Here is an 18,364-nt window from a genome sequence, read left to right as displayed (position 1 = left end):
TGGCTGTAATCATAATAGTACTTATTGTAAAAATTTCTTACATAAACATGAGAAGAAGAGATACAGTGGCAGTATATGGAAATGATCTGCCTTCAAGACTACGATAGGCAAGGCTCTGCTTTTACCTCTGTTTACAGTGGTAGACCCAGTTCCTTTCAGCTTTAGTTTTTTACTCAGTGGTTTCTTAATGATGACCCGCGCCCCCCCCCCCCCCCCCCAAAAAAAGTGGTTGATGCTTTTCTCTTTTTTTATTAAAGTATTACATATGTCTCCTTTTTCCCTGATTGACAGCCCCAACCCCAGTCCACTCCCATCCCCAAGAGCAAGCCCCCACTGCCCCAGTGTCCGTGTCCATTGGTTATGCTAATATGCATGCATAAAAGTCCTTTGATTGATCTCTAACCCCCTCTCCCCTGCCCCTTGTCTCTGGATCTATTTTTGTTAATCAATTTATGTTGATCATTATGTCCCACATATGAGTGGGTTGATGCTTTTCATGTTACTGGGGATAAATCCAGTAATAGCTAAAAGAAAAAATATTTGTGATTTTCTCACTTATTTACTCATTTTCTATCTGTTGCTCTAAGCACAACTCTTTTCTTGCATCTAAATGTAATTTGTTACATTAAGAAACCTTTTTTTTCTCTAGGCTCTAGTGATCATTCTACATATGTTGTACAAACATTGGATTTTCATCTGGGCCATAATACCATGGTTACCAAACCATGTGGCGCTTTGGAAAGTCCTATGGCAACAATAACCAAGATAACAAGGCGTCGCCATGAAAACCCACCCCATGGAGTAGCGAGCGTGAAAGAATGGTTCCATTATGTTACAGCCACAAGAAATGAAGGTTAAAAGTTTGATTTTTTTGGAGATATTTATTTTGTTTTTTCCTAATTTGGATTCTGTTGACTGTATAGAATTTAAGTGGGGGGAAACTTTTCATTTCTTCAATTAAACAATTTTCATTTTACTCCTGCTCATGTAAGTAACAATATTAATGCAAGGTTTCATCACTCTGGTAATGCAATATAGACTTAAATTATTTTAGATGTAACTGAAAACAATCAAAGTAAAATTGGCTTAAATAACTGAATTTAAGTTTAAGATAATTGGAAACCTATTTTGATACTGTTAAACATTAGAGATTTGGAGAAGTTATTACACAACTAAGTACTAGGATACCACAAACTTAAGGTTCTTGATGGATGAAATAAAATGAAACTAAATAATATCATTCCTATGAAGTCATAAGTTTAAAGAGTGGTTTTGATGAGTTTTTCATTTGATTTGATTCACCAATCTTAATAATGTGGTCATGAAAATTTTTATTTTGTGGTTGTTTTATGTTCAAGTTTATAATATTGCTTTTACTGATTTCATTTGTATTAGAAGGCTGACTAGATTGAGAAATAAGACTTGAATGTTTTATTTAAAAATTACTTTTCAAAATGGAAAGGATGATGACATGGGCCCATGGAAAATAGTTACTATGGAATAGGCAACCCCAGGGATTAAAGACTGTTCTGGGAACAAAGGGGTATAAGAAAGCAAATTAGAAGAGTGTGCATGTATTAACTGTTTTACCTTCCAAGTACACATTTTGGGGAAGGGTTCCTTTTTGGCTGGGATACTATGGAGGGGCTGTCAGCATACTGAACTGCTACCTGTGTACCTAGAAAAGTGCTAATTTTATAAGACAACCATAATGTAATCATAGCACATACATTGGGGAATATCAGGACTTCTACTTGATTTCAAGATCAGGATCATTTATAATTACAAATTCTGTAAGCGTGAAATATTCAATGTATGGAGATTAACGAAACTCTTAAATTCAGATATGAATTTAATCCTATATAATAAAAGCATAGTATGCAAATTGTCCCCTTGACTGGGAGTTCGACCACGGGGTGGGGCCGGCTGGGGGAAGGAAGGGAGGCTCTGGCTGGCAGCAGCAGCCGCTAGGGACCCTACCAGTGCACAAATTTCATGTACTGGGCCTCTAGTTGAGAATAATACTCATTTTAAGAATATTATTCAAGAAACAAAAAAGCAAAATGGATTGGATTTTTGGATTTATTCAAAACTATGTTATAAAGCTTCAGTCTTGAGAACAGTGATCTATATCACTATATATGTGTGTATATAAGTATAAATATAAATCACTACATATAAATTAACATAGCTCTATATTTATTTATAGAAATGTGTCTATACCCCTGTCTACATATATAGAGATATCTAATTATTCTAAGACCACAACTTTATATGGTTCTATTTTTTCAAATGTGAGTTGATTTTGAAACTTTTGAAATGATACAAGTTCCTGTATCATAGTGCCATGAAAGCTATAGGCTTATCTATGTCTATTGGTTTAATTTGACTGTTACTGTCTTTATTATTATGCATGTAGAGCTAAACCTACTTCGTAACGTTGATGCTAATAACACCGAGAATAGCACTACTGTGAAGAATTCCAGTTTGTTGAGTGGATTCAGAGGAGGTTCTAGTTACAATCATGAAACAGAGACTATCTTTGCATTACCAAGGATGCAGCTTGACTTTAAATCTATTCATGTTCAAGAACCACAGGAACCTTCGTTACAGGGTATGTGGAAGAACAATCTTTAGTTTCTGAAGTTACTAAGAAAATTCTAAAGGAACTTAGAACTACTGTTTTTTTGTTATTTGTGTGTAATATTGGTGTAATCTGATTATATAATTATCTATCTATATATATAAAAGGCTAATATGCTAAGTGTACATCTGACCGGCTGTGATGCGCACTGACCACCAGGGGGCAGACATTCAAGCAGGAGCTGCTGAGCTGCAGTGACTTGGCCGTGGCGCTTCTTGGGGTGATGCACCCTGGAACCAGATAGGAGGGAGCCCAATTCCTCGCAGGGCCACACAATTACACCTTCGACCGTGGGTTATGTTGTTGCTGGGGTACTCTCGGCCCCAAATCTGGTTTACTGCACACTTGTGTTTGCATTCCGCACCCTGTACGACAGCAACTTTGCAGAGTGCCCTCTCGCACTCTGGGACCCCTCGGGAGATGTTGGAGAGCCAGTTTCGGCCCAATCCTGTAGGCCAGGCTGAGGGACCCCATCTGTCGGAGGGACCCCACTCACTCCACAGATGCCCTTCAAGCCACAGCGCCACCCCAGGTGTGGCCAGTCGGAGAGGAACCACGGGAGACTGGCTCCAGGGCATGTCCAGCCCGTCTTGCCCAGTCCTGCCCTACCGGCCACCTTCTAATTAATTTCAATGTGCACAAATCCATACACCAGGTCACTAGTGTTATATAAAATAACATAAATTGATTTCCTGGGTCAAAATGATTGATGTTCTTGCCAGCCATGTAACCTGTGGCAAATAATTTAATCCATTTGTATCTCTTTCTCCTCAGTAAATTGGAGGATAATAACTGGTTCAGAGGGTTTTTATGAGGAATAAATAAAAAATTATTATATTTACGTTAATAAATATAAAATGTTTATTAAACCATCATCATTTTGTGAGTCACATACAAAAATACTCATTTCTTGTTGCATTTCAGTGGATGCATTTACACAGACACATGTAAATCCCTTAACAGAAAGAGAAAGGGATTTATTTAATTAAATCTTTACCATAAAGGAACTTTGCCTTGCAGATGCCAGCCTGAAGCCGAAGGTAGAATGTAGTGTGGTGACAGAGTTCACTGACCACATTTGTGTGACTATGGATGCTGAGCTCATCATGTTTCTCCATGATTTAGTGTCGGCTTATCTTAAAGAGAAAGAAAAGGGTGAGTAGCATATTCTTGTTTTGGGGATTATGTTTTTTTTCTTTCAAGCTTCAGGAAAGGCAGCTGTCTGCCATTTATATGGATTTTTAATGATCTAATGATAAATGAGTACAATGTGTCTCCTTCCTCTATGAATTGCAAATATCAATAAATAAATGAAATGAATATAAATAATCTATTAGTAAGACTATTTGACAGATTGACTATCTGCTAGGCACACACAACACTCTAACCATGCCTCATGTTGAATATATTTTGTACTTCACAAAATATTTCCTATATGTATGGATATTATCAGACTTTGTAGGAGATTCTCACAAAGTAGTAAAAGGAAAAACCTCTATGAAGAAATACGACTAATCAAGTGAAATGACTAGAGAAACTACAAATAAAGGAGCGTGTTGCCTATTACTTATGATCACTAATTTATAAAGACTTCATCTTTCATAAAACATTTGCATGTTTACTATATTGAGTGAAAAGGCTGCTTACATAAAAAGCTTCTAAGTTAGTACCACTGTTCAAATATATGTATCACCATTATCATACTAAAACCATTGAGTTGTACACATTAACTGAGTGAATTTTATTGTGAATTATATTTCAATAAAACTGTTAAAATCCACCTACAGCTGTTCTTTAGAAAGCCTACAACTGTCAGTCCAGTGCCCTAGGCCTGCTAATCACATAAATGTTATTCTTTACCATAAGTTTTAGGTCCACAAATGTATGTAAAACATACACTATTACTCAAAAGTAAATTACATTATTTCTAATTGTAAGGTAATACAATAACTTTGATATTGGCTTTCTCCAAGCAAAGCAATACCAATTATTGGCACTTATTTAAGGCTTATTTAAAATATTACTTTAAAGAATATTTGTATTGATTTCAGAGAGAAAAGGAGAGGGAGAGAGATAGAAACATCAATGATGAGAGAGAATCATTGATTGGCTCCCTCCTGCACACCCCCTTCTGGGGATCAAGCCTACAACCTGGGCATGTGCCCCTGACCAGAATCGAACCTGGGGCCCTTCAGTCCACAGGCTGACTCTATCCACTGACCCAAACCAGCCAGGGCTAAAATATTACTTTTTAAGAAATGTAATTAAATGAGACTTTGGCCAATTCACAAATAAAATAATGGAACAATTTATTCTGTTCATATAGTGATTTAAAATAAACTTATAAGATATATATTTGCATATTAATCTATTATTTTCATTATAGCCATTTTTCCACCTCGGATTTTATCTACTCGACCAGGACAGAAAAGTCCAGTCATTATACATGATGACAACTCCTCTGACAAAGACAGAGAAGACAGCATCAGTTACACCACTGTGGACTGGAGAGATTTTATGTGCAACACGTGGCATCTAGAGCCCACTCTTAGGTAAATAGTGGGTATATATATTTACCTATATTCTATGGGATTATTAGGAGAAATGGTTATAAATTATGTATTAGGTTATTAAATATTTTGTATTGAAAAATATATTTAGAAGTTAGCCAGTTGTAATCTTGACAACATCTGACTGCTGTTTTTGCTGTTCCTTTCTGCTATTGTAAGTGTTATAGGAACAGACCCTGGGAATAGCTCGGTACTGGTTAGCTGTCCACTGTGTGACATTCTGTTAATTAACCACTAAAATGTGAGAATAACTCTGCTGCCATAATGGCTATTATTTTACCCTCTCACCAAGATGTTATTTTCAGGTAACTGAGGTAGGTAGCTACAGTAAACTTTTGTTACGTAATTTGGGAAGATGTAGTAGAAGTCATATATCATTAAGAAACATATAATTCTTACATATGTCATGACAATGTAATAGAGTGGACCATGTCACAGTGTCCTTTTGTCTGCATAGGAAGCAATATAAAACCATTCCTGAAATGTCAAATGTAATGCTATTAGCTTCTGATTCCTTTACTGAGTCATGTTCTACAATCATGATCCCAGTGACATCAACTTGTTTTCATATCGTAATTTTAAAAGTATTTTCTAATTTTAATTATTTTTATAATTGCTGCTATAACCAGCAGTACTTGCTTTGTATGTCCTTGTTTGTGATTAACACTCACAACCCTATTATTTTTCCCTTTCCTTTCATCTGCTTTGTTAATCAAATTATCACTGTTTGATTCATGGAATAATGGTATCAAAAAAAGTCCATCATACTCAACACTATGCAGAATGACACAGATTTCATTTATTTATTTATTTATTTATTTATTTATTTAATATATATTTTATTGAGTTTTTACAGAGAGGAAAGGAGAGAAATAGAGAGTTAGAAACATCAATGAGAGAGAAACATCGACCAGCTGCCTCCTGCACACTCCCCACTGGGGATGTGCCCGCAACCAAGGTACATGCCCTTGACCAGAATCGAACCCGGGACCTCTCAGTCCGCAGGCCGACGCTCTATCCACTGAGCCAAACCGGTTTTGGCAACACAGATTTCATTTAGATAAGCTTATTATTCAGACATACTTATACCAAAATAATTCTAAACTAACAAAATATTCATTATACAGTGGACTTCTGTATAAGCAGAAAGTGAATCATACAATGTGTTAGTAATTTGTATTCAGTGAAATTTGTTGTAACCAAATTGACAAAACACTTTAGTATTAATAGCACATAAACGCATGAAAAATAGTAACAGTGTCAATACTCAAACAATATTAAAATATTGCAAAAGTCCTAATGCAGAAAACTGTTTAGAAAATCTGTTTTTTATTTGTAATTCTAAATAAATATAATTGACTAGGTAAGTCATTACCTAACGTTGATAAGTTGGTTCTATGACTTTAAGGGAAACAACTTTAATGAAACCAGTTTTACCATAGGCTACTTGATATAAACAAGAGTTAACTTCCTACAAGTTATAACAAAATGGTGTTATTCAAAGACCTGTTGTATCTTTTAATTTAAAATGAGCATAAAATAGTTAAATTTTTCATAAATATATTCCTTACTTTAGCAAACTACCACGAGACTAATTATGGTGTTGTAGTGGGTAGCATGGTTAAGAGCGGTGGCTCTAAGCCCTGCTTTCTGGCTAAGTAACATTGCCCGAAGGATTTAATAACTGCTGTCTAGTTACCTCATAAAAAAAAATTTGAAAATGGTATTACCTGCCTTGTAGGTTACAATTCTTAGATAAGCTAATTAACACAAAATGCTTATAACTGTTAAGAGTTTTAACAGATCAATGTTTGGTTCCTCCCTTTCCCCCTAACTGAAATAGTGGGAGAGAGGCAGCTGGAAATAAAAATGATAGTTCTAATATTGGTAATGCTGGTGACAGAGAATGTGGTTCGGAGGTCTGGCATCAGTGGCTGTCTACTACAGTCCAGGTTTGGACTCACCTGCAGGGTCTCAGTGCTGCAGTGCTCGCATGGGGCAGGACTGAAGTTGTGCAGGCAGCAGCACTGTGTGCTCACCTAGCCACAGGCAGCTATGAACTAACTATCTTGGGCTCAACTATTTAAGGACCTGTCTTTGAAAAACCCTATGGCATAAAGGAACAGATCAAAATGGATGGTTTCTAAGAGAAGATAGGGAGGAGAGTACTACACTACACTATTCAGTTCCTCCATTAATTGGCCAATCAGATAACTCATCAATAAGGGGGCAATAAGAGGCCAGGAGGGTTTCCTTGATGGCTCTTCCTCTATATCAGCAGTTCTCAACCTGTGGGTCGCATCCCCTTTGGCAGTCAAACGACCCTTTCACAGGGGTCGCCTAAGACCATCCTGCATATCAGATATTTACATTACGATTCATAACAGTAGCAACATTACAGTTATGAAGTAGCTATGGAAATAATTTTATGGTTGGGTCACATGAGGAACTGTTTAAAGGGCCAGAAGGTTGAGAACCACTGCTATAGAAAGAAATACCAAGAATAGGAAGAAAATGGTTCTCCTTCTAACATGTTTAGCACACAGCAAACACTCTATAATTTTACCCCCCCCCCTTATGCCACATACTTGAACTCTTATTTTTTTCAGCTTTATTGAGGTGTAATTGACAAAGATATTTTAAGTGTATGACATTGTGACTTGATATACATATACATTTGAAAAGATTTCCCCCACCAAGTTCATTAACATCTTTTAGAATAAACCAAATATCCTTTAAATGTTTAAGATGACTGTGTAACTTTGGGCTTAAAATAATCAGAATGAAATTCACTAAACTCCATTACTGTGTATATGCTTATCAAGGATACTTACAATCACACTTTTTTTTAATGCTATTATAGTGAATCCAGGAATTGTAGGTTAGATTATTCAAATGTACCTACTGAAGATATTGTTTGAGCACATTATGGAGGTTTACTGATGTGCTTAAACTTGCCTTCAGGTCTGTGCTGGGACACTGTACTCCTAATTATTTTTTATAATTATTTTAGATTAATTTCTTGGACTGGAAGAAAGATTGATCCAGTAGGCGTTGATTATATTCTTCAAAAATTGGGCTTTCATCATGCCAGGACTACTATTCCTAAATGGCTTCAAAGAGGAGTCATGGACCCACTGGACAAGGTTCTGTCAGTTCTTATAAAAAAACTTGGTACTGCACTACAGGATGAGAAAGAAAAGAAAGGAAAAGACAAAGAAGAACACTAAAAAGTAACTTGATCTGTGAACAAATTATTACACCAGAGTGCTTTTTTGTGTATTAGTTATTTTAAATATGACTTTAAAATAATTCTAATTTTATGGCCATTATGTTGAAGGTTTGTAAGTTAACCTGTTTGTTCTAGTTCCACCATTCTGTATACAGTGAAATATATTGCATGATAATGTAAATTTTGTGAAAACTAGATTAAAATACGTATCTACTCAGTAGGGTTTGTAATTGTTATGTGCAATATGATTCCTGCATCCTAAAATATTTTCAGAATAACTGTGAATTTCCTGTTATTGGCCATACTTTTTGAAAAAATCTTGTTCATAATGTGATTATTTTGGTCATTAATTGCTTTTTCTTTTTAAAAATGTAGACTTGTATAAATACCTATTTGTATATAGTTTGAGTAATTGTGATATGATTAAATACCACTAAAGTATTGTTTGTAACTATTGTAATAAAGTCACAATAATTGGTTTCAGTCTGTAGTTGTTTTTGAGTCTTTTCTTCCTTTGATAGCTTATTTTTATAATTAATAGATGCCCACCCTGTGTTAGTTATTAAATGTTTTCATAGAAGATAATACTTATAAAAATGAAATCTGTATAAATATTAGCCAAAAAAGGGTCTAGCCAGAGAGAGGCATATCAGACACTTCAGAGATATTAGGTGTAGTTCTATTTCTTAAACTAGTGGTCAACACATAGCTGTTTGTTCTTATTGTAATATATTCTTTATGTACATGTTTATATTCTTTTGTGCATATGAAGGTAGGTGTATAGTACATATATTAGTATAATAAAAAGATTTTAAAAGAATAGCAAAATCTCTCTCTATATAAAAGGCTAATATGCTAAGGGTCCGTCCAGGTAATGTCACATAGCAACCCCCAGTTTCCTCTCCCTAGCAACTAGTCTCCTTGCAGTTTCTTCAGCCCAGGAATATGACTTGCTTTATAGCCAGGTGGAAACATTTTACACTTTAACCAAATGTCTGTGAAGCGTTTTCCCATACCTCATCTCATTTGATCCTCACAGAAGTCCTGGAGTAGGTGGATAGGAGAATTGGTGAAAGGAGAATTGGTGAAAGTCTATGTATTTTCTTTTCATTAGCCAAAAAATGGGAGATTTAGAAAGCTTAGAAACTTGATCCGACTGAAAAAAAGAAATGGTGGGCCTTGAAAATGACTTCAGGTTTTCTCACTGCATAGAATATAGTCAAACACTGCCACAGTTAAATATTTTACCCTTTGTTCTCCCTGTGTGATCTACAATAATAATCCCTTTGTGTTGGTATGTACTGCTGTGCTGCTGACAATTACCTGAAAGAGAAACTGGGGTGCTTCACTGGGCTGGAAAAAGTTTAGCTAAATCAGGAAGCAGGTCTAATTAAGCAATTTTATTTTATATCTATAAAAGGCTAAGTTGACTTGCACATGTGTGATACATATAAAGCTCTGGTGCCAATCGCACGCATGTGTTTCGATCTGTCATTGTCAATCGTGAATTTGGTTGACACTCCTATTATAGAGAAAAGGCAAATAGCGATATTAAAATATTCTAATTAATTTCCTTTCAATGTTCACAAATTCATGCACTGAGCCACTGGTCTAAAATAATATTCAAAAGTAAATATTCTTAATCACAACTCAGGTTTGAAATCAGCCAAATCAGTACAGTCCATTTAAAAGTTTGGTAAACAATAGATTTAAAGAACCTAGAATTAGAAAACACCTCAAGAAAGCCTCTGGTTTGGAATATTGAACTCAAATAGATAAGGCACTATTCTCTCAGATTGAAAAACAACAACAAAAAAACCACACAACCTTCCAGAAGAGCCAAGGTACTTAGCCATCCAAGGTCATAGATTGATGGGGCAGATGGACAGACAGACACAGTGTTAGGGGAATTAAAAATAGTACTCTGTTGTCACACAGCAACTTAGTAATAAAATTAAACTAAAATCCTAGTTGCTAGAGTCATAATTTTGAATTCTTTCTGCTACGTCATCTTTCTTAACTATTATCTGCCTGATCTCTCTGTGTTCCCCTCAATCACCCCCACAGTTGGGGGCTATAGGAACATTACATCTATTAGTCACACTGACCAGAGAAGCAAATTCTATACCTACTTTGGATCTAGTGTCTAAGAGAATACTGCCAGAAAGATACTTCACAAAACAAAGTAGATAAAAACTAAATAAATTATTCCTTACTTGAGCCCTTCAGGTATTAATTCTCTGCTTCAAAGAAACAGTTATGCCAGTAAGTTCTAAATGTTAAAACTTTCCAATGGCTTTAAATATTATTGATATATGAGTTACCAAAAAAAATGACATAAGTATAAACTTACAGTATTTCTGGCACTTACAGTGAGAATGCTATAAAAAGAAAAGGGCAATTTAAATTTGCAACCAAACTTTCTGTGGCTCTGTTGGACAAGGCTATGAGAAAATCATATTTGTGCACTGCTAGTGGGAAAGTAATAGGAACATTATGGAAATTTCAGGACAGAAAATACATTTAAAGAAATAATGGGTAAGAATTTCCCACACCTGGGAAGAAAAAGGACATCCAGATCCATGATGTCCAAAGGACCCAGATCCACAACAGCTGAATGAGCATAGAGGTACATGGAGACACATTATTATTAAATTCTCAAAAGTCAAACAAAATAATTTTAAGAGAATTATTAAACAGAAAAGAGAGAAGGTACTTCTCTCTGTATAGGAACCCCTTGAGACTGTAGGCAGAATTCTCATCAGAAAATTTTCAGGTCAGGAGAGAATTAGATGGCATATTCAAAATATTGAAACAGATAACTGTCAAACAAGAATTCCATACCTGGCAAAGCAGTCCCTCAGAAATGATGGAAGGATAAAGACTTTCTCAAACAAAACCCGAAAGAGTTCATTACCAGGAGACCTGCCAAAATGCTAAAGAGAATTCTTTACTTGAAAGTAAAAATATATATTAAAAAAAAACCTAACCACAAAAACATAAAAAGGGAGTTTAACTCTCACCAGTAATGATAAATAGTGGTAGATTCTGCAATATGGTAATAGTTTGCATAATTCACTTACAACTCTAGTTTAAAAGTTAAAGTAATAAAAATAACCTTAACTACAAAAATTTTATTAGTCACACAATTTAAAAAACATGTAAATTGCAACAGCAATGGATAGATCAGGCAGCATCAATAAGAAAACAGCAGATCTGAACAACACTATAGACCACACAGACCTATCAGATACATGCAGAACATTCTAGCCAACAGCAGCAGAATATACAATTCTTCTCAAGCACGCAATTACCTGCGTATTTGTGGGTGGATATTACTTCTTGCTGTAATGAGGTATAATACCATCAATCCTATTGTTATGTTTGTTTCCTTTTTGGTGAAAGTGACTTAACACTTCAGAATCCTGTCCATATAAAAAAAAAGTAGAGGACACTAAAACTTTGTTATAACGATGTCACTCAATTCCTTCTGGGTTAGTGCCAAAACTTATTTAGTAATTTACTATTAAAAATATGTTCAACAATCTATCAGCTAACACCTCCATGAGAGCCTGCTTCAACTTTTATGAGAGCAAAGAACTGAAAACACACACAGATGAGCGCCATCAGTCCTCAACACGTCCACCTGTTCTCACGAACATCCTGTGGAATCTCAGGTCGGTTATTCTGTCAACAAGCCTTTCCAGGCGCCTTGTTAGCGCTATGAATGGGGGAAAAGCGAAGGGCTTCCTCGAAGCCACGGTGGATAAGGAGGCCCGATGGGAGTCACTGTGGACAAGGAGATCCGCCTTGTCCAGGCTCCGTGAGGACTGGGGGCGTCAGGGAGCAGAGTGAGTGATGACGCCGACCAGCGCCACCCCCATCTCACATGCTGAGCCAGAGGCCTGCGCCAGGGCCGCAGGCTCACGTGACTTTCAGCGACTTCTCACGCTCCAGACAGGCGCATGCGCAGAGGCAGAGGCGCGGCCCAGGTGCGTAGACGGTTGGCGATAGGACGGGGCGGGACAGGGGCTTTATCGGGGCCTCAGTCAGGGCCTCGGGGCCACCACCTGGAGAAGGCTTTTGGAAACCTCAGCGCTGGCCGCGGGGCTGTCACGTACAGCTTCCTGCGGGAGAGGCTGAGGCCAGGTGGAGAAGCAATGGCGTCGGCCGGGGAGCCTCGGGGCCTGCCGCCCGGCCTCAACTGCCCGCCTGTGGGGTTGGGCCGGCAGGGCCGGAAGGACTACTTCGGTGGGTGGTATCTGGGCCCAAAGGGAGGCCAACAACCGGAGGCCAACCTCGGGCTCTGCGGGTCCCCGGGGGCGCGGTTTCCTTCTTTCCCCTGGTCTCCGAGGGCTTCGGGCTTTCCTCTTGGGCGTGGTGTGGGGGCGGAATGAGCCGGCGCCAGCCACGGCGTGAGGCCAGTTGGAGATGCGGCCGTGCGTACATAATTTTCTGCCAACTTTGTCTCATTCGTAGGTGAGAAAATGTCCTCCAATAATGGCTGGTTTCAGAAGAGCTCCCAGGTCCCTAGCTTTGCTCAGATGCTGAAAAAGAACCTGCCGGTTCAGCCACCCGTCCAGCCGGTCACCACGCCCGCAGCGCAGTCCTCGGAAAGTGACAGCCTGTCCCGCATGGCTTCCAAGGTCACACCAGTGACGGGTACGATTTCACCTGCAGTCGGGCCTCAGCTTTTTCAGGCTGAGCCTTGAGCCCCCGGTTAAATGTTTCTTGGACATGTGGCCGCGTCCCTGTGGCCAGGCGCCGCCCGGAGCGTGGATTCCGGCTCGCAGCGCTGTGGGAAGCTTGCGGAAACCCTGCCCCTTGGCTGCTAGTCATTTTGACCCCTTGGTGGTGCAGCCGCGTCAGGTGTGCCTTGCCCTATGGAGGTGACGCTGTCACCCCTTCAGAGAGGGGGCCGGCCCGAGACTGGCTTGCGTTCCGCAGATCCCTTGGCATCCTTAGTGTTCAGTACACAGCAGGGGCACACACTCTTTACAAACTGGACTGATCTCAAGGTGAAAGATGATGTAAAATAGTCTATGGGAAACAAAAAAACGAAGTTCTTGCCCCAGATGTGTGTTTTCCTCCATTGTGGGCCTTAGTGACATTGCATGTAAAAATGGCTTAATGGTTCTCAACCTGTGGGTCGCGACCCCTTTGGCGGTCGAACGACCCTTTCACAGGGGTCGCCTAAGACCATCCTGCATATCAGATATTTACATTACGATTCATAACAGTAGCAACATGACAGTTACGAAGTAGCAACGAAAATAATTTTATGGTTGGGTCACAACATGAGGAACTGTATTTAAAGGGCCAGAAGGTTGAGAACCACTGGCTTAGAGTCCCTGACTTGACATGACTAAAATTTTGCGATTCTTTGATAGCACTTAATGACAGTGATAGCCCTTCTTTGCAACATAGCCTTGGTATTCCCAGAGATTTATACATTATACAGAATGACAGGCTGTGTTTGGCATTTGTGCCAAAATTGTTTAGGAGAAACTTATATGGAATGAAAACCACACATGACTAAGTGTGTGAGGGACAATGTCTTATTTTTTTTTTAATGCATCAAATTAACAAGCGTAAACATTTATTTTTAGGTAATTTTCCAGAACCATTGCTTTCCAAAGGTCTTTCATCTATTTCAAATCCTGTCCTTCCTCCAAAAAAAATACCTAAGGAATTTATAATGAAATACAAACGTGGAGAGATCAACCCTGTGTCAGCCTTGCACCAGTTTGCACAAATGCAGCGGGTTCAGCTTGACCTTAAGGAAACGGTAACAACAGGCAAGTGAATGCCGTGTCTGGTTATCACAGGATGGGAAAATAATATCCTAGTAAAAGCAGAGCATATAAGTGGCACTGAATTTCTATATTCACATAATGTTGGGGTTAAATAACTACTGTTTTTGGTTGGTATACTTTAGAAAATGTTATATTAATATTTCTTTAGCCTTTTGGAAACTGCAAGTAACTCACATACAAAATACTTATAATCATGGGATTTTAATTTTTTGTGTATGGCTGGTTGAACTGAAATCTCATCAGCCTTGTGTATTATACACAGGTGTAAATACTTGTAGAGTAAACATGCTTTTTAGGGATGTTAAGTATTTGGACTATGATTATCTTATTAGCAGGATTCTGTGATATTGATGCCTAACAAAAATTATGGCCAAATTTGGCTTCTGAAAGCCAAAGATCAGAGGTCAAAATAAAACGATTGGTACTCATCAGCAGTCCTGTCTGAGACTATTTTCTCGGTTCTCTCTAAACTGCCCAGTAACCAGAAGACTGTTACCACATTGTGCCTGTGGAAGGCTTCAGGAATACAAATCAGTAAAATGCAGAATGCAGCTTCTGATTTCATCACCTATGACCAGAGACTTGGAAGAACTTTAGGAAAGTGGAGGATAAGAGAACAAGTGCTCTTAAGTGGCATCGACAATTTTTAAACATGTCTGTGCAAATAAGGTCTTAATGTAGAAGGGAGTTTTCCTAGGTTTCTTTGTTATGGGGTGAGGCTACAACATTAGTAACAAAGAAACAGAATTTCCGGAGGCTGGGGCCCAGAAATCGGGATTTTTAGAAGATTCCCAGGTCTAATGTGCAGCCGAGGTTGAGAACCACTGTCATAGATGATGGAAGGAAAGCAATTTTCCCAAATGCAATCAGGAGTTGCTTGTAACCTTGATGTACTTCTTCAAAAACAACCAACAGTTAATGAAATATTTGAGAAGAGAAGATAAAGGCTTATGTGGAGTGACATTATACTTGGCCATCTCTAATGAGAGTGGAGATTGAAGTTACCTAAAGTCTGAAAATTTGAACTGTAAAATTCTTTGGCCTGTAAATTTAGGAAATGATTCCATTTCATTTTTTTTTTAAAATATATTTTACTGATTTTTTACAGAGAGGAAGGGAGAGAGACAGAGAGTCAGAAACATCGATGAGAGAGAAACATCCATCAGCTGCCTCCTGCACATCTCCTACTGGGGATGTGCCCGCAACCCAGGCACATGCCCTTGACTGGAATCGAACCCGGGACCCTTCAGTCCACAGACCGACGCTCTATCCACTGAGCCAAACCGGTTTCGGCCCATTTCATTTTTTATCAGGCAAATATGAAATCTAGTAAAAGTAATTATGTAAAGGTAATTCTAGAGATTTTGGATGACAAGACATCTTTATGTTTCGGTTTTCTTTGTTAATTCCCCTTCCTCCAACTGCCCTACAACTGTGATGGGTTGAGTTGCTTACCTGATAGGTGTCCACGATTTCTTCAAAGGAATCCTTTCTGTTCTGGAGCTTTTAAAAGTATCAGGGGGGGAAAAAGTATCAGGGCACCCAAAGTGGGGAAGAAATTAAATTTTATTGGTATTGAGGTTTGAAAGAAGAAGGTGTTGCCAGAGGCTCCACATTTTGCCTGTAATTTGTCGTTTGATAGATATATGGATGCTTTTCATTCCCAGGCATTATTCAGGACACTGCCACTCCGTATATGGCCTGCACTGTAACGTTGGCCCTATGCTCATGCTGAGTCTGAAGCCAGCTGTGCTACTTGAAGGACTCCTCAGAATTAGTTCAGGGACCCACCCAGCTTTCCTTTCACCTGTATTGGCCCTACAGAAAAACTGATGGGCCGAGGTAGCTAGTTTTCCACAATTTTGTAGTTGGATGTTTTCCTGTGTAACAGACATCTTTTGCAGCATTTATTCTGAGTTCTTTTTCAAGGTAACGTTTTGGGACCATATTTTGCTTTTTGTGCTGTGGTGGATGGTATCCAGTACAAGACTGGACTGGGACAAAATAAAAAGGAATCTAGATCCAACGCAGCAAAATTAGCTCTTGATGAACTTCTACAGCTGGATGAACCTGAGCCAAGAAATTTTGAAACATCAGGTAAATTACTCTTGATTATAAAGTATTTGTAAAATTTATTATTTTTAGAAGGAATAACCTGAAAGATTTTATATTATTGGAGAGTTACTTCGCAACTGCAGTCTTTGTAGCAGGATTTGAATAATTTTCTCCCATTGCTGTCTGATTGCTAATGTATTTAACCATAGTGTATATTTCAGTCCCATGAGAGAAAAACATGTTGCTCAACTGTCTGATAACTTGTCAGATTGTCAGTGGGTTTGATCCCGAAACGTATTTTTCTGTGCAAATTATTGGATTCTTATATTTAACACTGTGCATTTAATACTTAGAGGTTTTTAATGCAATTTTTGTGAAGTTTGCCTGTGTTAAATTCAGTAATACTAGAATTACTTGAGAAAATAATGGCCTAAGGTAGCATAGCAAGAGTGTAAACTCCAGAATTAGATTGCTCAGGTTGGAATATTGACCCTGGACGGACAAGTTATTTGCACTCTAAGCCCAAGTTTTCATCATTTGAAAAGTGGGGACAATGATAGTACCTACCTCCTATGGGTACCATGCAAAGCCTTTAAGCAGTGCATGTGAATAGTATATGATCAAATGGTAGTTCTTATTAAATATCAATTTGTGGAATATGGTAATGTGTTATATATGTTAGCATAGTAAGCAATTTTTGTCATGTTTCATGTTAGGTTACATTTTGGTTTACCCTTTGGTGTAATGTCATGTTTTCTTATTTTTCCTGGATTTTCTAACTTTCAAACCAACTTGCAAAGCTATTGCAAAAAATGGGACTAAAAACTTTGAAAACTTTGAATGTAGTATTCCCCTAGAAAACACTCTAGTAAAATAGCATTAAAATACTAAGTGAGGTGCTCTTCCTTTGGGGAGTATGCCTACACCTTTCCAGGCCCTTCTCTCCACCTACCTCCACATTACATTTACCCTTCTCTCTCCTAAACTCCAAGCACCCTTCTTTTGCTTCTGTAACTTGTTTCCTGAGCCCATTTCTAAATAAACTTTCTCTTATAGTTTGAAAAAAAAAAAAACCAACTAAGTGAAATAAGCCAGTCAGAGAAAGACAAGTACCATATGATTTTACTCATACATGGAATCTAATGAACAAAATGAACTAATTAGCAAAATAGAGACAAATTCATAGATAGAGAAAGGCTGACAGCTGTGGGGGAGAAGTTAGGGGAAGTGATGGGATTGAGCAAAAATATTATAATTTTTACTTCTTAATTTTTTTTAAATTCTTTATTAGTTAAGGTATTACAAATGTGTCCTCATCCCTTCCATTAAGCCCCCATCTTCCCCCCTGCTCATGCTCTCATCCCCCTGTTGTCCATGTCCATTTACTTATTAAATTTTTAACAGAATATTAATTTTAAATGTTTTACATAGTATTACTGTAAATAGAAAATTGTTCTTAAGCATCTAAAACGGGGTTTCATTTTAACCTGTGCTGTGCCAGCACAGCCAAGGGTGAACCTGAGGAGGGGTGGTGAAGGATTAAAGAAGACAAAAGAGAATCCAGCTGGGGCTCAGCGGATCTCCCATGCCTGGATGAGGACACAGAAAGATCCAACCTGCAAGCTGAGGCTTTATTTTATAGTCAGAGAAAAACAAGGAAGTGGTCAACATAGTTACAATGTTCTTGTGAGTTTCACCTTATTTTGGCACACTTACTGCACCTCCCACAGTCCATTAGCTACCTAGGAAGGAACTAGGGAGGGCTATAAGGTTAAACTTAATTATGCTAAGGGCTCTGCCCTCCAAACTGGGACTTGTTTGGGGCCCTGCCACAGGTCAATCCAAGGCTTGATTCTATAGCCGCTCCCTACATAACCTCTTTTCAGAATGTCACATATTTACAAAGCAAGCTCTATCCTATATAATCTATCTATCTATATATATAAAAGCCCAGTGACTGAACATCAGAACGACCAGTTGACCAGTCGCTATGATGTGCACTGACCACCAGGGGGCAGATGCTCAACACAGGAGGTGCCCCCTGGTG

At 38.2% G+C, this 18,364-nt stretch overlaps 2 protein-coding genes across 3 annotated transcripts in view; both read left to right on the top strand.

The window, feature by feature from the left end:
* Nucleotides 1–8,936, top strand: part of KIAA1109 (KIAA1109 ortholog) — a 161,351-nt gene extending 152,415 nt beyond the window's left edge. The window contains 5 exon segments of the mRNA XM_006762836.2: nucleotides 650–853; nucleotides 2,420–2,614; nucleotides 3,665–3,799; nucleotides 5,031–5,196; nucleotides 8,228–8,936. Coding sequence (XP_006762899.1) covers nucleotides 650–853; nucleotides 2,420–2,614; nucleotides 3,665–3,799; nucleotides 5,031–5,196; nucleotides 8,228–8,444 — 917 coding nt within the window. The 3' untranslated portion in view covers nucleotides 8,445–8,936.
* Nucleotides 8,937–12,925: 3,989 nt separating this feature from the next.
* ADAD1 (adenosine deaminase domain containing 1) overlaps nucleotides 12,926–18,364 on the top strand; it is a 24,917-nt gene continuing 19,478 nt past the window's right edge. The window contains exons 1-3 of one of the 2 annotated variants that reach the window (XM_006762835.1): nucleotides 12,926–13,108; nucleotides 14,056–14,244; nucleotides 16,192–16,359. In XM_006762835.1, the coding sequence (XP_006762898.1) occupies nucleotides 12,934–13,108; nucleotides 14,056–14,244; nucleotides 16,192–16,359 (532 nt within the window). In that variant the 5' untranslated portion in view covers nucleotides 12,926–12,933. The remainder of the gene's footprint in view (nucleotides 13,109–14,055; nucleotides 14,245–16,191; nucleotides 16,360–18,364) is intronic. The other variant, XM_006762834.1, reaches the window with a different exon arrangement.

The sequence above is a fragment of the Myotis davidii genome, unplaced genomic scaffold (genome assembly GCF_000327345.1).
Source record: "Myotis davidii unplaced genomic scaffold, ASM32734v1 scaffold438, whole genome shotgun sequence".
Classification (NCBI taxonomy): domain Eukaryota; kingdom Metazoa; phylum Chordata; class Mammalia; order Chiroptera; family Vespertilionidae; genus Myotis; species Myotis davidii.
This window is presented reverse-complemented; position numbering and strand designations above follow the sequence as displayed.